This window comes from Chiloscyllium plagiosum, unplaced genomic scaffold (assembly GCF_037043375.1).
Source record: "Chiloscyllium plagiosum isolate Xiang-an unplaced genomic scaffold, Cpla_swu_hap1 HiC_scaffold_11, whole genome shotgun sequence".
NCBI classification, from domain to species: domain Eukaryota; kingdom Metazoa; phylum Chordata; class Chondrichthyes; order Orectolobiformes; family Hemiscylliidae; genus Chiloscyllium; species Chiloscyllium plagiosum.
Genome location: NW_028270149.1, coordinates 40,777,549 through 40,791,657, shown reverse-complemented (window position 1 = coordinate 40,791,657; position 14,109 = coordinate 40,777,549). Strand labels below are relative to the sequence as shown.

General features: G+C 41.6%; 1 protein-coding gene across 3 annotated transcripts in view; it reads left to right on the top strand.

The window, feature by feature from the left end:
- Window positions 1-14,109, top strand: part of LOC122557277 (phosphatidylinositol-binding clathrin assembly protein) — a 158,999-nt gene that overhangs the window by 122,723 nt on the left and 22,167 nt on the right. For all 3 annotated transcript variants that reach the window (XM_087991996.1, XM_087991997.1, XM_087991995.1), the window contains 2 exons: window positions 535-618; window positions 9,153-9,266. In XM_087991996.1, the coding sequence (XP_087848122.1) occupies window positions 535-618; window positions 9,153-9,266 (198 nt within the window). The remainder of the gene's footprint in view (window positions 1-534; window positions 619-9,152; window positions 9,267-14,109) is intronic.

Sequence of the window (14,109 nt, the reverse complement as noted above, 5' to 3'; positions counted from 1 at the left end):
AGTCCTGGCTGACTTACAAATACATTTGTTCTGAACTAAGTGTCAGGGATTCTGTTCACTGTAGGAGCTGGCTGTGCGAGTTGGGTCTGTGTAATGTCCTCCAGTTACTACTAATTTGAACATTGGATAATGCAATTGAACTTAGTACTCCAGTTTACGTTTCTACTAGCAAGTGTTTCTGAATTTTCACCCATCTTTCAGATCCAAATAAATTTGGATCTAAAGAAATTCAGCTGGTAACTTTGTAAATTTTGTTATGGCTGTCAATTTTCAGAGGACTGCAGGAACAAATGTTCACATTCTCTTCACTATCCCCTCCAAAGCTGCTTTAGATGAATAGTTTTTTTTAAAAGGTTAGTTCAAACTACTGTATTTTATTTCCTCTTTTAAAACTGAAAAGTTTTGGACATTTTAGAAAGCATTTGTAAACTTGTTTTAAATAGGAACTATATTTGTAAAAATCTATGGGGTGGCATGGTGGAGGGAAAGATATTTTGGTACTGCATATAATTCCTGTAACTCTTTTTTTCCTAGATGTGTTCAACTCTTTTCCTGAGCCAAGTCCGGCTACATCTACAAACGTTGAACACTTTCCTGAGGCCGACATCTTTGCTGCAGGTATTTAAAGTGCATATTCGTTGTATTGCAATGGTGGCTTATTTTGATCGATCTGTGGTTAGAATTGGAGAAATTGCAACACAATGCAATTTATTTGAATAATCCATTGTAGCTTCACCATGCAACCTAGAATTACCTATTTTAATTTCTTTTCCATGTAGAATTTGAACTTGTGTTTTAATTCTGAGATGGGCTACCATATCCTACAATCTCAACTTTTAATTACCATAGTCAGTTTGCATGATAACGGAGTTTAAAAATTTGGCCAGGATCTGAGGTCTGTGTTTTGGGTAATGGTGAGATATGTGACCAAGTTGGGCGAGAGACTGGTGAAGTACATATTTCCTTCAAATCATCTTACCTGATGTTTTATGTTTTCCACAAGCAGCATGCTGAGATTCTTGCCAGTAAGTAGCAAGTTTCAAATTGACAGCAACTAGTGATTGAAAAGATCCTTGTTGATCATTACTATTTCAGCTGTGATCTTGCCAAACTAGGCATTAGGAAAACCAGAGCAGGTGTTTAGTGGATTTGTTCCCACCTTTGGCCTCAATCTTGCCTGAGGCCAAGCTACAGAGTAGGGCACAATTAATGGGCACACACCTTTCTACCACAAATTGGAGAAGGAGCAACGCTCCGAAAGCTAGTGCTTCCAAATAAACCTGTTGGACTAAAACCTGGTGTTGTGATTTTTAACTTTGTTCTACCACAAACACTGACCCTTAAATTTAGGGAGTCATTGCCACCATACTGGCATTTCTGCAATGTACTGGCATTGCACCCAGCAAGCCGAAACTTGTCTAGCAGGGAACACTGGCTGCCAGCATTTTTTTTAAATCGGCATCAGGTATGTGTACTGCTCGGCAACAGGAACCCAATCCATGCTACGGATCAGGCTGTTTACCAGGGCAACTCTTCTTGCTCTTTCGTGCACTTTCACCTGGTGCCTAAAGGCACACATTGCCTAGTTGTCCCTTGTAATAATAGTTAACTCAAACATGCAACCAGGTAGGTGGCCATGCAATGCATCAGTCCTCAGTCAAGGGTGCATGCATCTTGTCATAGCACATGACAGCAGGATTCAGGCCCAACACATGACATATGCAGCCAGCCTGAAAGTCATCGAGGAATAGGCTACAGGGTGGGGTGGTAAGCAAGTGTAAGTGCATTTGGTGACTTGGGTATTGACCTGAAAAAATGTGAAGCTTGTTGGGTTGATGGAATGGGCATTAAAAGGGAGAGGGTATCTCCATGTGAGGGCAAGCTACCTGCCCCACTCTCTTCCCCCTGCCTTCACAACTGACAACTAACGCAAGTGTGCCTGACTCTCATGTCCCTTGACCGTGCTCACCCTCTGTATTACAACTGCCAACCTGTCCATGGAGGTAGAAATGTAGGAGGCATTGCATTCTCTACCTTCTCAGTGCATTTTGTATACTTGTCTGCTCCTACTGCCCCTCCTTCTGTGAAGTTCCTCATAGTTACCACTGGTCAAAGAACCAAGAAAATTTACAGCCCAGGAACAGGCCCTCCAAGCCTGAGCAGATTCAAATCTACTGTCTAAACCTGTTGCCCAATTCCTAAGTGTCTGTATCTCTTTGCTCCCCACCTACTCATGCATCTGTCCAGACACATCTTTAAATGAATCTACCATGCCTGCCTCTACCACCTCTGCTGGCAACACATTCCAGACACCGACTACCCTCTGTGTAAAGTACTTGCCGCGTGTATCCCCCTTGAACTTTCCACCCCTCCCCTCGAAAGCGTGATCTCTCGTTATTGAATCCGTCACCCTGGGGAAAAAGCTTATCTCTATTTACCCTGTCTATACCCTTCATGATTTTGTAAACCTCAGTCAGGCCCCCCTCTATCTCCTTTTTTCTAATGAAAACAAACTTGACCTACTCAACCTCTCTTCATAGCCATCACCTTCCATACCAGGCAACATCCTTGTAAACCCTCTCCAAAGCGTCCACATCCTTTTGGTAATGTGACAACTAGAACTGTACACCGTATTCTAAATGCAGCCGAACCAATGTCTTGTACAATTTTAATGTGACCTGCCAGCTCTAATACACAATACCCTATCCAATGAAGGCAAGCATACCGTATGCTGCCTTGACCACTCTATCCACCTGTGCAGCAACCTTCAGCATACAATGGACCTGCACTCCCAGATCTCTCTGCTCATCAACTTTTCCCAGGCTCTTCCATTCACTCTATAATTCGCTCTAGAATTAGACTTGCCTAAATGCATCGCCTCACATTTGTCTGGATTGAACTCCATCTGCCACTTTTCCACCAAACTCTCCAGTTTATCTATATTCTCCTGTATTTGACAGTCCCTTATGCTTTCTGCTACTCCACTAATCTTCGTGTCATCGCAAACTTGCTGATCATACCAACAGTGCCAACTTCCAGATCATTTATGTATGTCACCTTTCTCCATCTCGAGAAACTCCCTTCAACTACTACTGTCTCCTGTTGCTCAACCACCCAGCACGCCATGTGACTTCACTTTCTCCATTAGTTTACCATGGGGAACCTTATCAAATGCCTTACTGAAGTCCATGTATATGACATCAACAGCCCTTCCTTCATCTATCAACTTGGCCACTTCCTCAAAGTTGGTTAGGCACGATCTCTCCCGCACAAAACCATGTTGCCTATTACTGATGAGCCAATCTTTTCTAAATAAAAATAGACTTTATCCCTCGTACCTTCTCCAGCAACTTCCCCTCCCACTGATGTCAGGCTCACTGGCCTGTAGTTACCCGGAATATCCCTACTATCTTTCTTGTACAGGGGGACAACATGAGCAACCTTCCAGTCCTCCACCTCCAACTGTGTTTAAGGATGTCAAGGCCCCAGCTATTCCCTGTCTCACTTCTCTCGGCATCCTGGGATAGATCCCATCCGGTCCTGGGGATTTGTCCACCTTAACTGCTAGCCTACCCAACATATCTTTCCTACTTATGGCAACGTGATCCAGACTAATCAAACTTCTATCTCTAATCTCAAGATTCATAATGTTCTTCTCCGCAGTGAACACTGAATTATTACTTTGCATCAATCTCCCCCATTCTGTCAGGTTCGACACACCGCCTTCCTTCATTATCTTTTAGTGGACCAATCCTTTCTCTATTTACCAGCTTACTTATATAAGAATAAAATGCTTTGGGATTCTCCTTAATTCTGCATTTGCTGGGAGCTGAGAAGGTGCCTAGTGCATGACAGCCATCTGCTACAACTGTAAATGGTGGAGGGTGCTGGAGGAAACTAATGATTCAAATTAGATTAGCCGGGTGGATTTTATAGAATATGATTTCTTTTATGGATATTTTAATCTGGTCCAATCAGAGAGTCCTCGCTGACAGATAATAACGTGTCGCTGTCAGGTGGTAGTGTGGGGGGGAAATTGGGAATAAAGCAGATTTTAAAGTGTGCCGGGGTTCTGTTTAATCTGAGCCAGCTCTATGCTAGCTGGGTCAGTGACATGTACAATGCATGTGTTAATAAAGGGTGACTTGGTGATGGGATACAGAGTTATTCCAGACACTTTGCTTCCTCCAGGAAGCCATCTAGGTTGTCACCAGCAGTTGATGACCTCTCCCCTGGAGCTTGCTGGGTCTCCTACAGTATGCTGTGGTGGCTTGCTGCAACTGTAACATAGTAAAAACAGAAGACTCTGTGCACAGTGGTTAGGAGTGATGTTCCCTGTCAGATATTGACACTGGTTAATGTTAGAATTGCAGTGGAATGAGCTGTACTTGCTCAGCTGCTGGGACGTGCACATTGCAGCATCCCTGCAGGAGCAGTCCCCATTCCTCCCCCGCAAGGACAAGGATTCTTTCCTGATGCAAGGACACCATGTTTAGACATCACTCACCACAATCCGTCCATTGTTACTCTGCCTAGTTATAGAATGTCTTTTGCAATTGTGTAAATGAGACACACAAAGATGTAAATAGATAGCATGACTGTTACTGCTGGTGCATATGGAGGAAAAGTGTTAAGGCATCTGAAGGGAGTGAGGAGGCACTGCCCGCTCAGTGTTAGTGATTTGAGAGGGTGGGTGTCAAGCAGATGATTGAGTGTTACATATGAAAGAGGAGATGGCAGGGCATGGACTTTTTTTTTTTTTTTAAGGGTATTTGCAGAAACAGGGATGTTGTGAGAGAGGTGGCAGAGCAGAGTATGATACTATGATAGAGCAGAGAAGATCATAGACCTTTCTGCACTGCAGCTCCGTACTCTGGAGGTGGCACTAACCTTGGTAATGATCTCTGACCAGCCTGGTATCATCTGGTGATGCACCTTTGGTCACCCAGGAAGAGAACATCTCTTCAATACACCACCCCATCCACCAGGACCTTCAGGTCCCCCTCTGAAGTGCCAGCCACCGCTTCGCCATCTCCTTGCCATTTGCTTCTGTGTGGAACAGCTGCCAAGTGCCAATGCTCTTCCAGATGAGCAGCAGGCATTCAAACATGTTGAGGATACAAAGAATGTTGGTCTTAGGGCAGCTAATTGCTGAGTGGCGAATTGTTCCAGGACTAATACATGGTAAGATGAAGTAGAATTGGATATGATGCATATCATAGGGGAGCAACAACAGTTGGTGATATTCAGCCAGAAAACACTCTGCCTGTGGCAAACATCGCTCCCTGATGTAACTTGAACTAAACAAAAAAAGCCGTAAGTTTCAGTTCACAATCCCTTTTTTATTTTTAGGGAAGGAAAGTCTCTCGTGCAATCGGAGATCATCAAAAATAAAAATGTAATGCTTAGATTTTTAAGTTTAAGATTCCGCAAAAGCATATAAGGCACACAAATTTTAGCTGCGATTATGAATCTGCATGATTAGGTGACAGTATGGCTTAAATGTGCTGTTGACTTATTTGAAGAGAATTTTTTTATACATGGAGTACTTGAAAATCACTCTTATTTTGTTGATGCACCTTGAATTCAGTGTGAATGAGAAAGTTAATTAATGGACATGACCATATTCTAAATCTTAGCAGAATGCTAACTTTTTTGAACTCCCCTGTTTCTGCATCAGCCTCTTTCACCTCCAAAGGACCTTCTGTTCTTGAAGTTATTTCTATTCGTGATCCTTTTCTTGGTGAGTTCATGATTAGGATATGTAGTGTCTGTTTCTTAATTCCTCCTTCCCCTCATGTGTGCACAAGCTCCCTGTTTTCTTTCACCTTAACCTCATCATTTCTTTTACTCACTCTTCCTCTTCTTATGTTCATTAAGTTTCACTCTGAGATGCTGACTTGTATTGTCTCTCATTCATGCAGATCATTATGTGAACTTGTGCATACAAATTCCTTTTCTTCTCCCTTTTATCATTTTGCCCTTTCTCATAGACATGTCGTCATCCGCACTTTTTCCAATCCTCTTCCCTCATGTTTTTCACACTTACTCTTTTCTTTCCGTCTTTCCGACTCATACATGCCCCCACTCATTTTCCTATACAGTTCTTAGTTGAAAAAGTTGGAAAAGCTTCATCCTATCTGAAGGTGAGATGAATGAGGAAAATGATTTGGTCTATCTTAAGAATATTTCTGACTGGAATAATTATGCCCCTCCTTTTCGCATTCAGTTCCACAGTTTTCACTTAATTGCTCCAGACGTAATTTTGAACTTCGGCCTCTGGAAGAATTTCTCAATTAGTCATAAATTTATCTTTTTCTTGTTTGAACTTGTCAACTCCAGTCTTCCACTTAGTTTAATTTGAAAGAATGTTGGGCAGCACTTTTCCTCTCCTTTGTATTTTTTCCTTGTGATCCATACTATATGACCCTGACCCTATAATTGCATTTTACTTGTTTTACTTATTGTTACATATTAACCAGTACAGCATATAGAGTCAGAGATGTACAGCATGGAAACAGACCCTTTGGTCTAACTCATCCATGCTGACCTGATATCCTAACCGAATCTAGTCCCATTTGCTAGCACTTGACCCCATAGCCTCCTTAAAACCTTCCTGTTCCGGGATGGGACCATTCGCCGATTAGCCACTGCCTTTTCACCACCGAGGACGCATCGCCGCCGCTGAGGACGATTCGCCACCGCAAGTGTTTGTAACTCATTTTTATGTATAAACCAATAAAATGATAGTACATATTGATTTTAAAAAAAGTGAAATAAATTTGTTGTATAAATAAAGGGGACTGAAATATTAAAGAACAGGCGGGAGGGAAAACAATCACTACGTATATTTCCGGCGGCGAATAGTCTCCAGAGGTCAAACGACCCCAGTGGAGAAACCGGCAGTGGCTAATTGGCGGCAACGAATATGCCGTGGCGAATCGTCACCAACCCTTCCTGTTCATATACCCAGCCAGATGCCTTTTAAATGCTGCAATTGTACCAGCCTCCACCACTTCCTCTGGCAGCTCATTCCATACACACACCACCCCTTGTGGAAGAAGTTGCCCCTTAGGTCCATGAATTCAAACAGCAAAGGCGGTTACTGTGCAGATTCACTGTCACTTAGCGTAGGTTTCTCTCTGTCACTCATTCATTCACTCACGATCACTGCATTTTGTCTGTCTTCCTCCTCTTAAAGTGCTGTTTTGATCTCTCTTCCATCACCCTCCCAAAAAGTTCCGAAACAATGTAATAGCATATAAAACAGTAATTGCTGCTCCTGGAATTCCAGGAAATCACCTCTAATACCTCAAAAGGAACCGTTCTTACAACTGCAATTTTTTCCTGTCCTCCATCTTGGATTACCCAGAATCCTACGCAGGGCCTGAAAACAGCTTGGTGGCAATTAGTTGCTAAAAGTAAAGAAATTAAGTAGGAAGAATAATTTTTAAGCTGTAAAGATATATATTTGTGAAGTTTATTACAGTTAGTATTATGTAAGACTTTGTAAATTAATTAGCAACCAAAGTAAGTCTGGTTCTCAAACTTTTGTGGTTGAAATGCCTCTTTTCAAATGGATTAGCGGTAATCAGTGGTCCCACATTTAAATGATCATATCGGTTATACAGTAGCTGATGCATTTATTAATTGATTTCTACTGTGCTAACTGACACCTTTAAATTCAGTGAACTCTGTTCCAGTGTTCAACATGGCATTAGCAAAAGTCAGAGAGCCAAATGGTTATTTACATAATAAATTCTCATATGACTCTTAGTTCCTCAATTCATCTTTTGCTGTGTTTAGTGCACTTGAATCAAACCTGTCTCAGGCCACCACTAGTTCGCTTACTCAGGGCTACTACTTATGGCCATTCATTTGAGATCTCTCGGAGGAGGATTTTCTCAATATGCCACACATCTTGAAATGTCCTCTCCTCTCAATCTCTGAATCCTATTCTTCAAGTTACTTTGCACTTCCACCGATTCCCAAAAGAGCTGCCTGGACTTCCCAGGGTCTTGCAGATTCCAGTTTGAGTATAGATAATAACTTCACCAGTACAAATTACTGAATTGAACAAGTTGGTGGTGCAGTTTAGTTGTTGGGAGACTTAGCCATAAGTCATTGATTGTAGATCATTATTTTCAAGTTTTTTTGGAAGCATGAAGCTTTTGGGATTTTCTTACTGTTAAAACTAAAGAATACAGGAAATAGCCGATCAAGTATTCTCTATTAAGGGAGCATTAATATTTAGGTGAGTGTCCTCAGCACCTTTTTTCTTGACTTCTCAGATTTTTCTGCTTTCAGTTGTAATATTGGAAATACTAAATGTACCTTCAGTTAGTAAAGGTCAACTAACAGAATTACAGAAAGTCTCATTAAACGAAAGCTTTTAACACTTACCTTTTGGAAATGTTGTATTGGAAATTATCTGTGGGAATAATTGGTAGACAATTCATTCGAAAGAATTAGTTCTGTCGATCGGATTAATGAGGAAAATTAGAGCAATTGCAACCTTTCTTTTTTCTTCCAGAAATATAATTTATAGATTTTCTCAAATAACTGAAATTTTTTAATTGAGTTTATGCATTAGTGTTCAGCTTCCTGATCTGACTCTGAAGGGTGTATTTTCATGGCAAACATTTTTAGCTGGTACAGTATTTACCTGTAAGTACTGATTTTGTGTAATGTTAGAAGTATTAAAGTAATATCCTTGGAAGCAACTTTACAAACAGGACTCTTCAGGCTGATTTGCCAATTATTTTTAAAACAAAACTGCTTCTATTTGAAGGAAAGCAGAGAATTCCCCTTGAAGATGCTACTGCCTCAAATAATATCCCCAAAAACTGAGACTGCTTCTTTTAATTGTTTTGGGGATTTTTGACAATGGAAAATGTCTGTTCCATTTGAAAAGTCATCAATTTATCATAATAAACTTTTGTGACATCTTCAGGGTCTGATGTTGTATATGTAAAGTTGATCGCTGTCTTGCTCATGCTTTTGCTTACATGTTTTCTCTTTCTTGCGAGTTGCACGCACACACTTGCACTCCTCGTGCACGTTTGCAACCACCTCCCTGCCCTCTGTATCTTCCTGTGTGTTTTTCCATGGTGTTGTTGATAATGACTCTGTGTTGAACTTTTACATTTTAGGTTTTGTTCCTCAACCAGCCCCACAAATGATGGTTCCATCAGCAACACTGAATGTGGACTTTGATTCTGTGTTTGGATCCAAATCAGGCCTCGGTGATGCCAAGAATGCAAGCGGTAAACACCAAGTGTTAATTTGCATTACCAGCCTTAAATCCTTCCATATGTAGTAAATTGTAGTAAGTAATAGTGTGGTAAAATAGTTGGTGTACTGTAGCCAGTTAAATACATATTAAAGCACTTGACATTCTTCATTCTTTGGGTAGGGCAACTGAATTGTCTTTTGTTCAGCTGCCAAGAAACACAAACCAATATTTTTGACTATGCGGCACCCACTTTATCTTTTTTGGTGAATGTTATGGACAGGACCAAACTCCCAATTTAGTTGACACATTAGGTGCATCCCTAACTGCAAATACAGAGGAACCTCGATTTATCCAAATATCGGATTATCTGAAGGTGATCGCAAGGTCCTGATAGAAACATTACGCCAAAGAGCTGTTTCAACCCTGATCGCGTCTTTTGTTTACAGATACAATGATTAAAAATGAACTCTGCTCACTGAAATGCTGCCAACAACAGTCCTGGACAGTCCAGGTACCGTCTCTAAATGACCGATCTCCCGCCCTCCCCCTCTCCCCCCACTTTACCTTGAGTTTTACACAAGGGTGTACCCTTAAACGCCCCCACTTCCCCAGATAACCTCCAACATTGTTCTGTACAGGGCAGAGTGGGAACTTGTCAAAAAGGTGTGTATGTTTGGAGACTTACCCCACAAAGGCAGCAGCAGTCTTACTGTTGGTGTACAGTCTTGTTGCCCCGGAGTTGGGGGTTGCGGACACGGGAGCAGGGTTGGGGGCAGAAGGGCGGGGTGGGAGTGGACAGGAGGTGGGATCTCGCACACAGTGTGCTTTTGCCTAGTCTCCTGAATGGGGAGCAGACTTCACAGAAAACTGAGCCCCAAAAGAAATCAATTAACCGAATAATCAATTATGCGAGCGAAGTAGTGCCTGACCATCTCGTTCGGATAATCAAGGTTCCTCTGTAGTAGAGTCAGAGATATATAGCACCGAAACAGACCCTTCGTTTGAACTCATCCATGCTGACCAGATATCCTAAATAAGTCTAGTCCCATATCCCTCTAAACCATTCATATTCATGTACCCAGCCAGATGTCACTTAAATGTTGTAATTATACCAGCCTTTACCACCACTACTGGTAGCTCAGTCATACACATACCACCCTCTGCATGAAAAAAAGTAGGCCCCTTTTTAAATCTTTCCCCTCTCTCCTTTAAACATATGCCCTCTAGTTTTAGACTCTCGCACCCCAGGAAAAGACCTTGTCTACTTATTCTATCCATGCCCACCATTATAAACCTCTAAGGTCACCCTTCAGCCTCTGCTCCAGAGAAAATAGCCCCAGTCTGTTTAGTCTCTCCCTGTAAATTGTAAATTTTTCTGAACCCTTTCAAGTTTCACAGTATCCTTCCTGTAGCAGGGAGACCAGAATTGCATGCAATATTCCAAAAGTGGCCTAACCAATGTTCTGTACAGTTGCAATATGACCTCCCAACTCCTATACCCAATGCACTGACCAATAAAGCAAGCATACCAAGCAAAGTCTTCACTATCCTATTTACTTGCGACTCTACTTTCAAGGAACTATGAGCCTGCACCCCAGGACTTTACCATCAAATGTGCAAATCTTAACCTGATTTGCCTTTCCAAAATGCAGCATCTCCCATTCATCTAAATTGAACTCCCATCTGCCACTCCTCAGCCCACTGACTCATCTGATCAAGATTCCATTGTACTCTAAAATAACCTTCTTGGCTGTCCAATACACCTCCGATTTTGGTATCATCTGCAAACGTACTAACCATACACACTATTCACATCCAAATCATTTATATAAATAATGAAAAACAGTAGACCTAGCACTGATCTTTTGTGGCACACTGGTCATAGGCCTCCAGTCTGAAAAGCGACCCTCCACCACCATTATCTCTCATACCGTCGAGTCAGTCCTGTATCTAAATTGCTAGTTCTACCTCTCTTCCATGTGAACTAACCTTGCTAACCAGTCTACCTTGAGGAACCTTATTGAATGACTTACTGAAGTCCATGTAGATAATGTCTGCCATGCTGTCCTCTCCAATCCTCTGTTACTCTTTCAAAAACTCAATCAAGTTATTGAGACATGATTTCCCACACACGTAGCCATGTTGACTATCCCTAATCAGTCCTTGCCTTTCCAAATGCATGTAAATCCAAATATCAGAATTCCCTTCAATAACTTGCCCACCACTGATGACCGGCTCACTGGTCCATAGTTCTCTGGCTTTTCTTTTACCACCTTTCTTAAATAGTGGCACCGTGTTAGCTAACCTCAAGTTTTCCAGCACCTCACCTGTGACTGTCGATAATAGAGATCTCAGCAAGGAGCCCAAAAATCACTTCCCTAGTTTACCAGAGTTCTAGGGTACACCTGATCAGGTCCTGGGGATTTATCCACCTTTGTGTTTTTAGACATCCAGCACCATCACCTCTGGTAATATGGACATTTTTCAAGATATCACTCTTTCCCCACAGTCTACATTTCCCATGTCCTTATCCACAGTGAAGACTGATGCAACATACTTGTTTAGTATGTCCTCCATCTCCTGCAGTTTCACGTGTAGGCAGTCTTGCTGATGTTTAAGGGGCCCTATTCTCTCCCTTTTTACCCTCTTCTATTTGATGTATTTATCGAATCCCTTTGGATTCTCCCTAACCCTATTTACCAAAGTTATCTAGTGTCCCCTTTTTGCCTTCCTAATTTCCCTTTTAAGTGTACTCCTACTGTCTTTATACTCTAAGGATCTGCTTGATATCTGCTGTCCATACCTGACATATGTTTCTTTCTTTTTTCTTAATCAAAACATCAATTTCTCTAATAATGCAGCATTCCCCACACCTACCAGCATTGTCCTTTCCCCCTAACAGGAATATATTGATTCTGAACTCAATTTCATTTTTGAAGGTTTCCCATTTTCCAAACATCACTTTACCGGTGAATATCCACCCCAAATCAGCTTGGAGGGAGGGTTTTAGGTATGGCGAGGGGCCAAAATTGAGGTACTGATAGGTGAACACAGGTGGTGGATACGACCTGGTTGGTCAGTCGATGGAAGGAATGAATCTGGCTGGTAGCTGGAAGGACACAGGTGAGGCTGGAAAGGGAATTGGTGAAAGGTTACTTGAAATTGGAGAACTTACTTACTGTCGAGTTCTCTGATTCCAAATAATCTTCCCACCCTTTCCCCAACTCCTTTTTATAGCCGCACCTCCTCCATCCATTCTACCTACCGACCCTTCCTTCAAGCTACCAACCAGATTCATTCCTCTCAGCAACCAACTAGGTCGTAATCACCTAATCAGTACCTCACAATTCCACCCTTCTCCCCACACAACCTTTTTTTTCCCCATTTATCTGCAGTACTTCTACCATACCTCCATCCCTGAAGAAGGGTTGTACCTGAAATGTTGACTTCTCCATGTCTCTGTCTAGCTTGCTGTGTTCTTCAAGCCTCCTGCCTGTCTACTTTGGATTCCAGCATCTGCAGGTTTTCTTTTTGTTTCTAACTTATTTCCCCAAGAGTAGGTCAAGTTTTGAACTTTCTTTCGTAGGTACATCCACATACTGACTCAATTTTCTTGTATGTATTTAACAAATTCCTCTCCATCTAAACCCTTAACACTATGGTAGTCCCAGTCAGTGTTTTGAAAGTGAAAATTCTCTACCATAACCACCCTATTATTTTTACAGATAAATTTGTAAGGAGATTTCAGTTGTTTCTCCATTCCCCACTGACAAAGTGGAGGTGATGTGGGGAGGGGTTCTATAGTACAACAAGGTGATCATTTCTTTCTTATTTCTCAGTTCCACCCAAATAACTCCCCTATAGTATAGCATCTATACCATGGAACACTTTGAGTTGCCAATCCTCTCCATCCTTGACCCACATTTCTGGAATTGCTATGATATCACAGTCCCATGTTCCCAACCATTCCCTGAGTTTATCTGCCTTACCTGTAGGCCTTTTGCATTGAAATAAATGCAGTTTAATTTCAGTCCTACCTTTGTTCTCTGCTTTGTCCCTGGCTGGTTTACTTATTCGTTTTCCCAGATATACCAACCTCCGCCGGATCTGATCTCTTTCCTCACTATCTCCCCGTACCACCGCTTTTGCATCAGATTGTCATTTTTCTACTTCTGAGTCACTTCCCTACAATACTTTTAGCTGTAATACTGTGTGATGGAATGGCCTGTGAAATCTAGTAACGCATCCATTATGGTTAACAAATGTTGATTCCTACTTTTTAGGTAGTGGTCCTATATAATCCATTAAAATTCTTGCAAGAGGTTTTTCAGATGTAGGAATAGGTATTAAGGGTACTGGTTTTATCGCTACTTGAGGTTTTCTAATTACCTGACGTCTGGTAAAATTCAGCCACATCTCTACGCAGTACGGGCTAATTTTGTTTTCTACTTTGCCTTGAGTTTTCCTTACTTCAAAATGATGACCTATGATCACTTCACATGCTACTGGCAACGCCATCTTTCTCTAAGCCACCAGTTTTCCAACTTGATGAACTTCTGCTTCTTTTCCATCTGCCTGAATATGTAATAAACTCCATTTTCTCATCAAGACTTTAAGCTAGTAGAATTCTGGGATGCACTCATTCTTTTGTATGCTTTTTGATACAACTGCTTTAGGTTTTCACCTTTTTGTTATTCACCTAGCTTCTCTTGTCCTCTACCAACTTGTTTCTTTTTCCCCCCAACCAATTGATCAAATATAGTTTCTGATAATTGAACTTCAAGTTCCCTATCTTTGATTTCTCCTCCTGTTTCAACCTATGGCTTTGTGACCTTGTTACCATACACAGGAAAAATCACAGGCTATACTTCCTG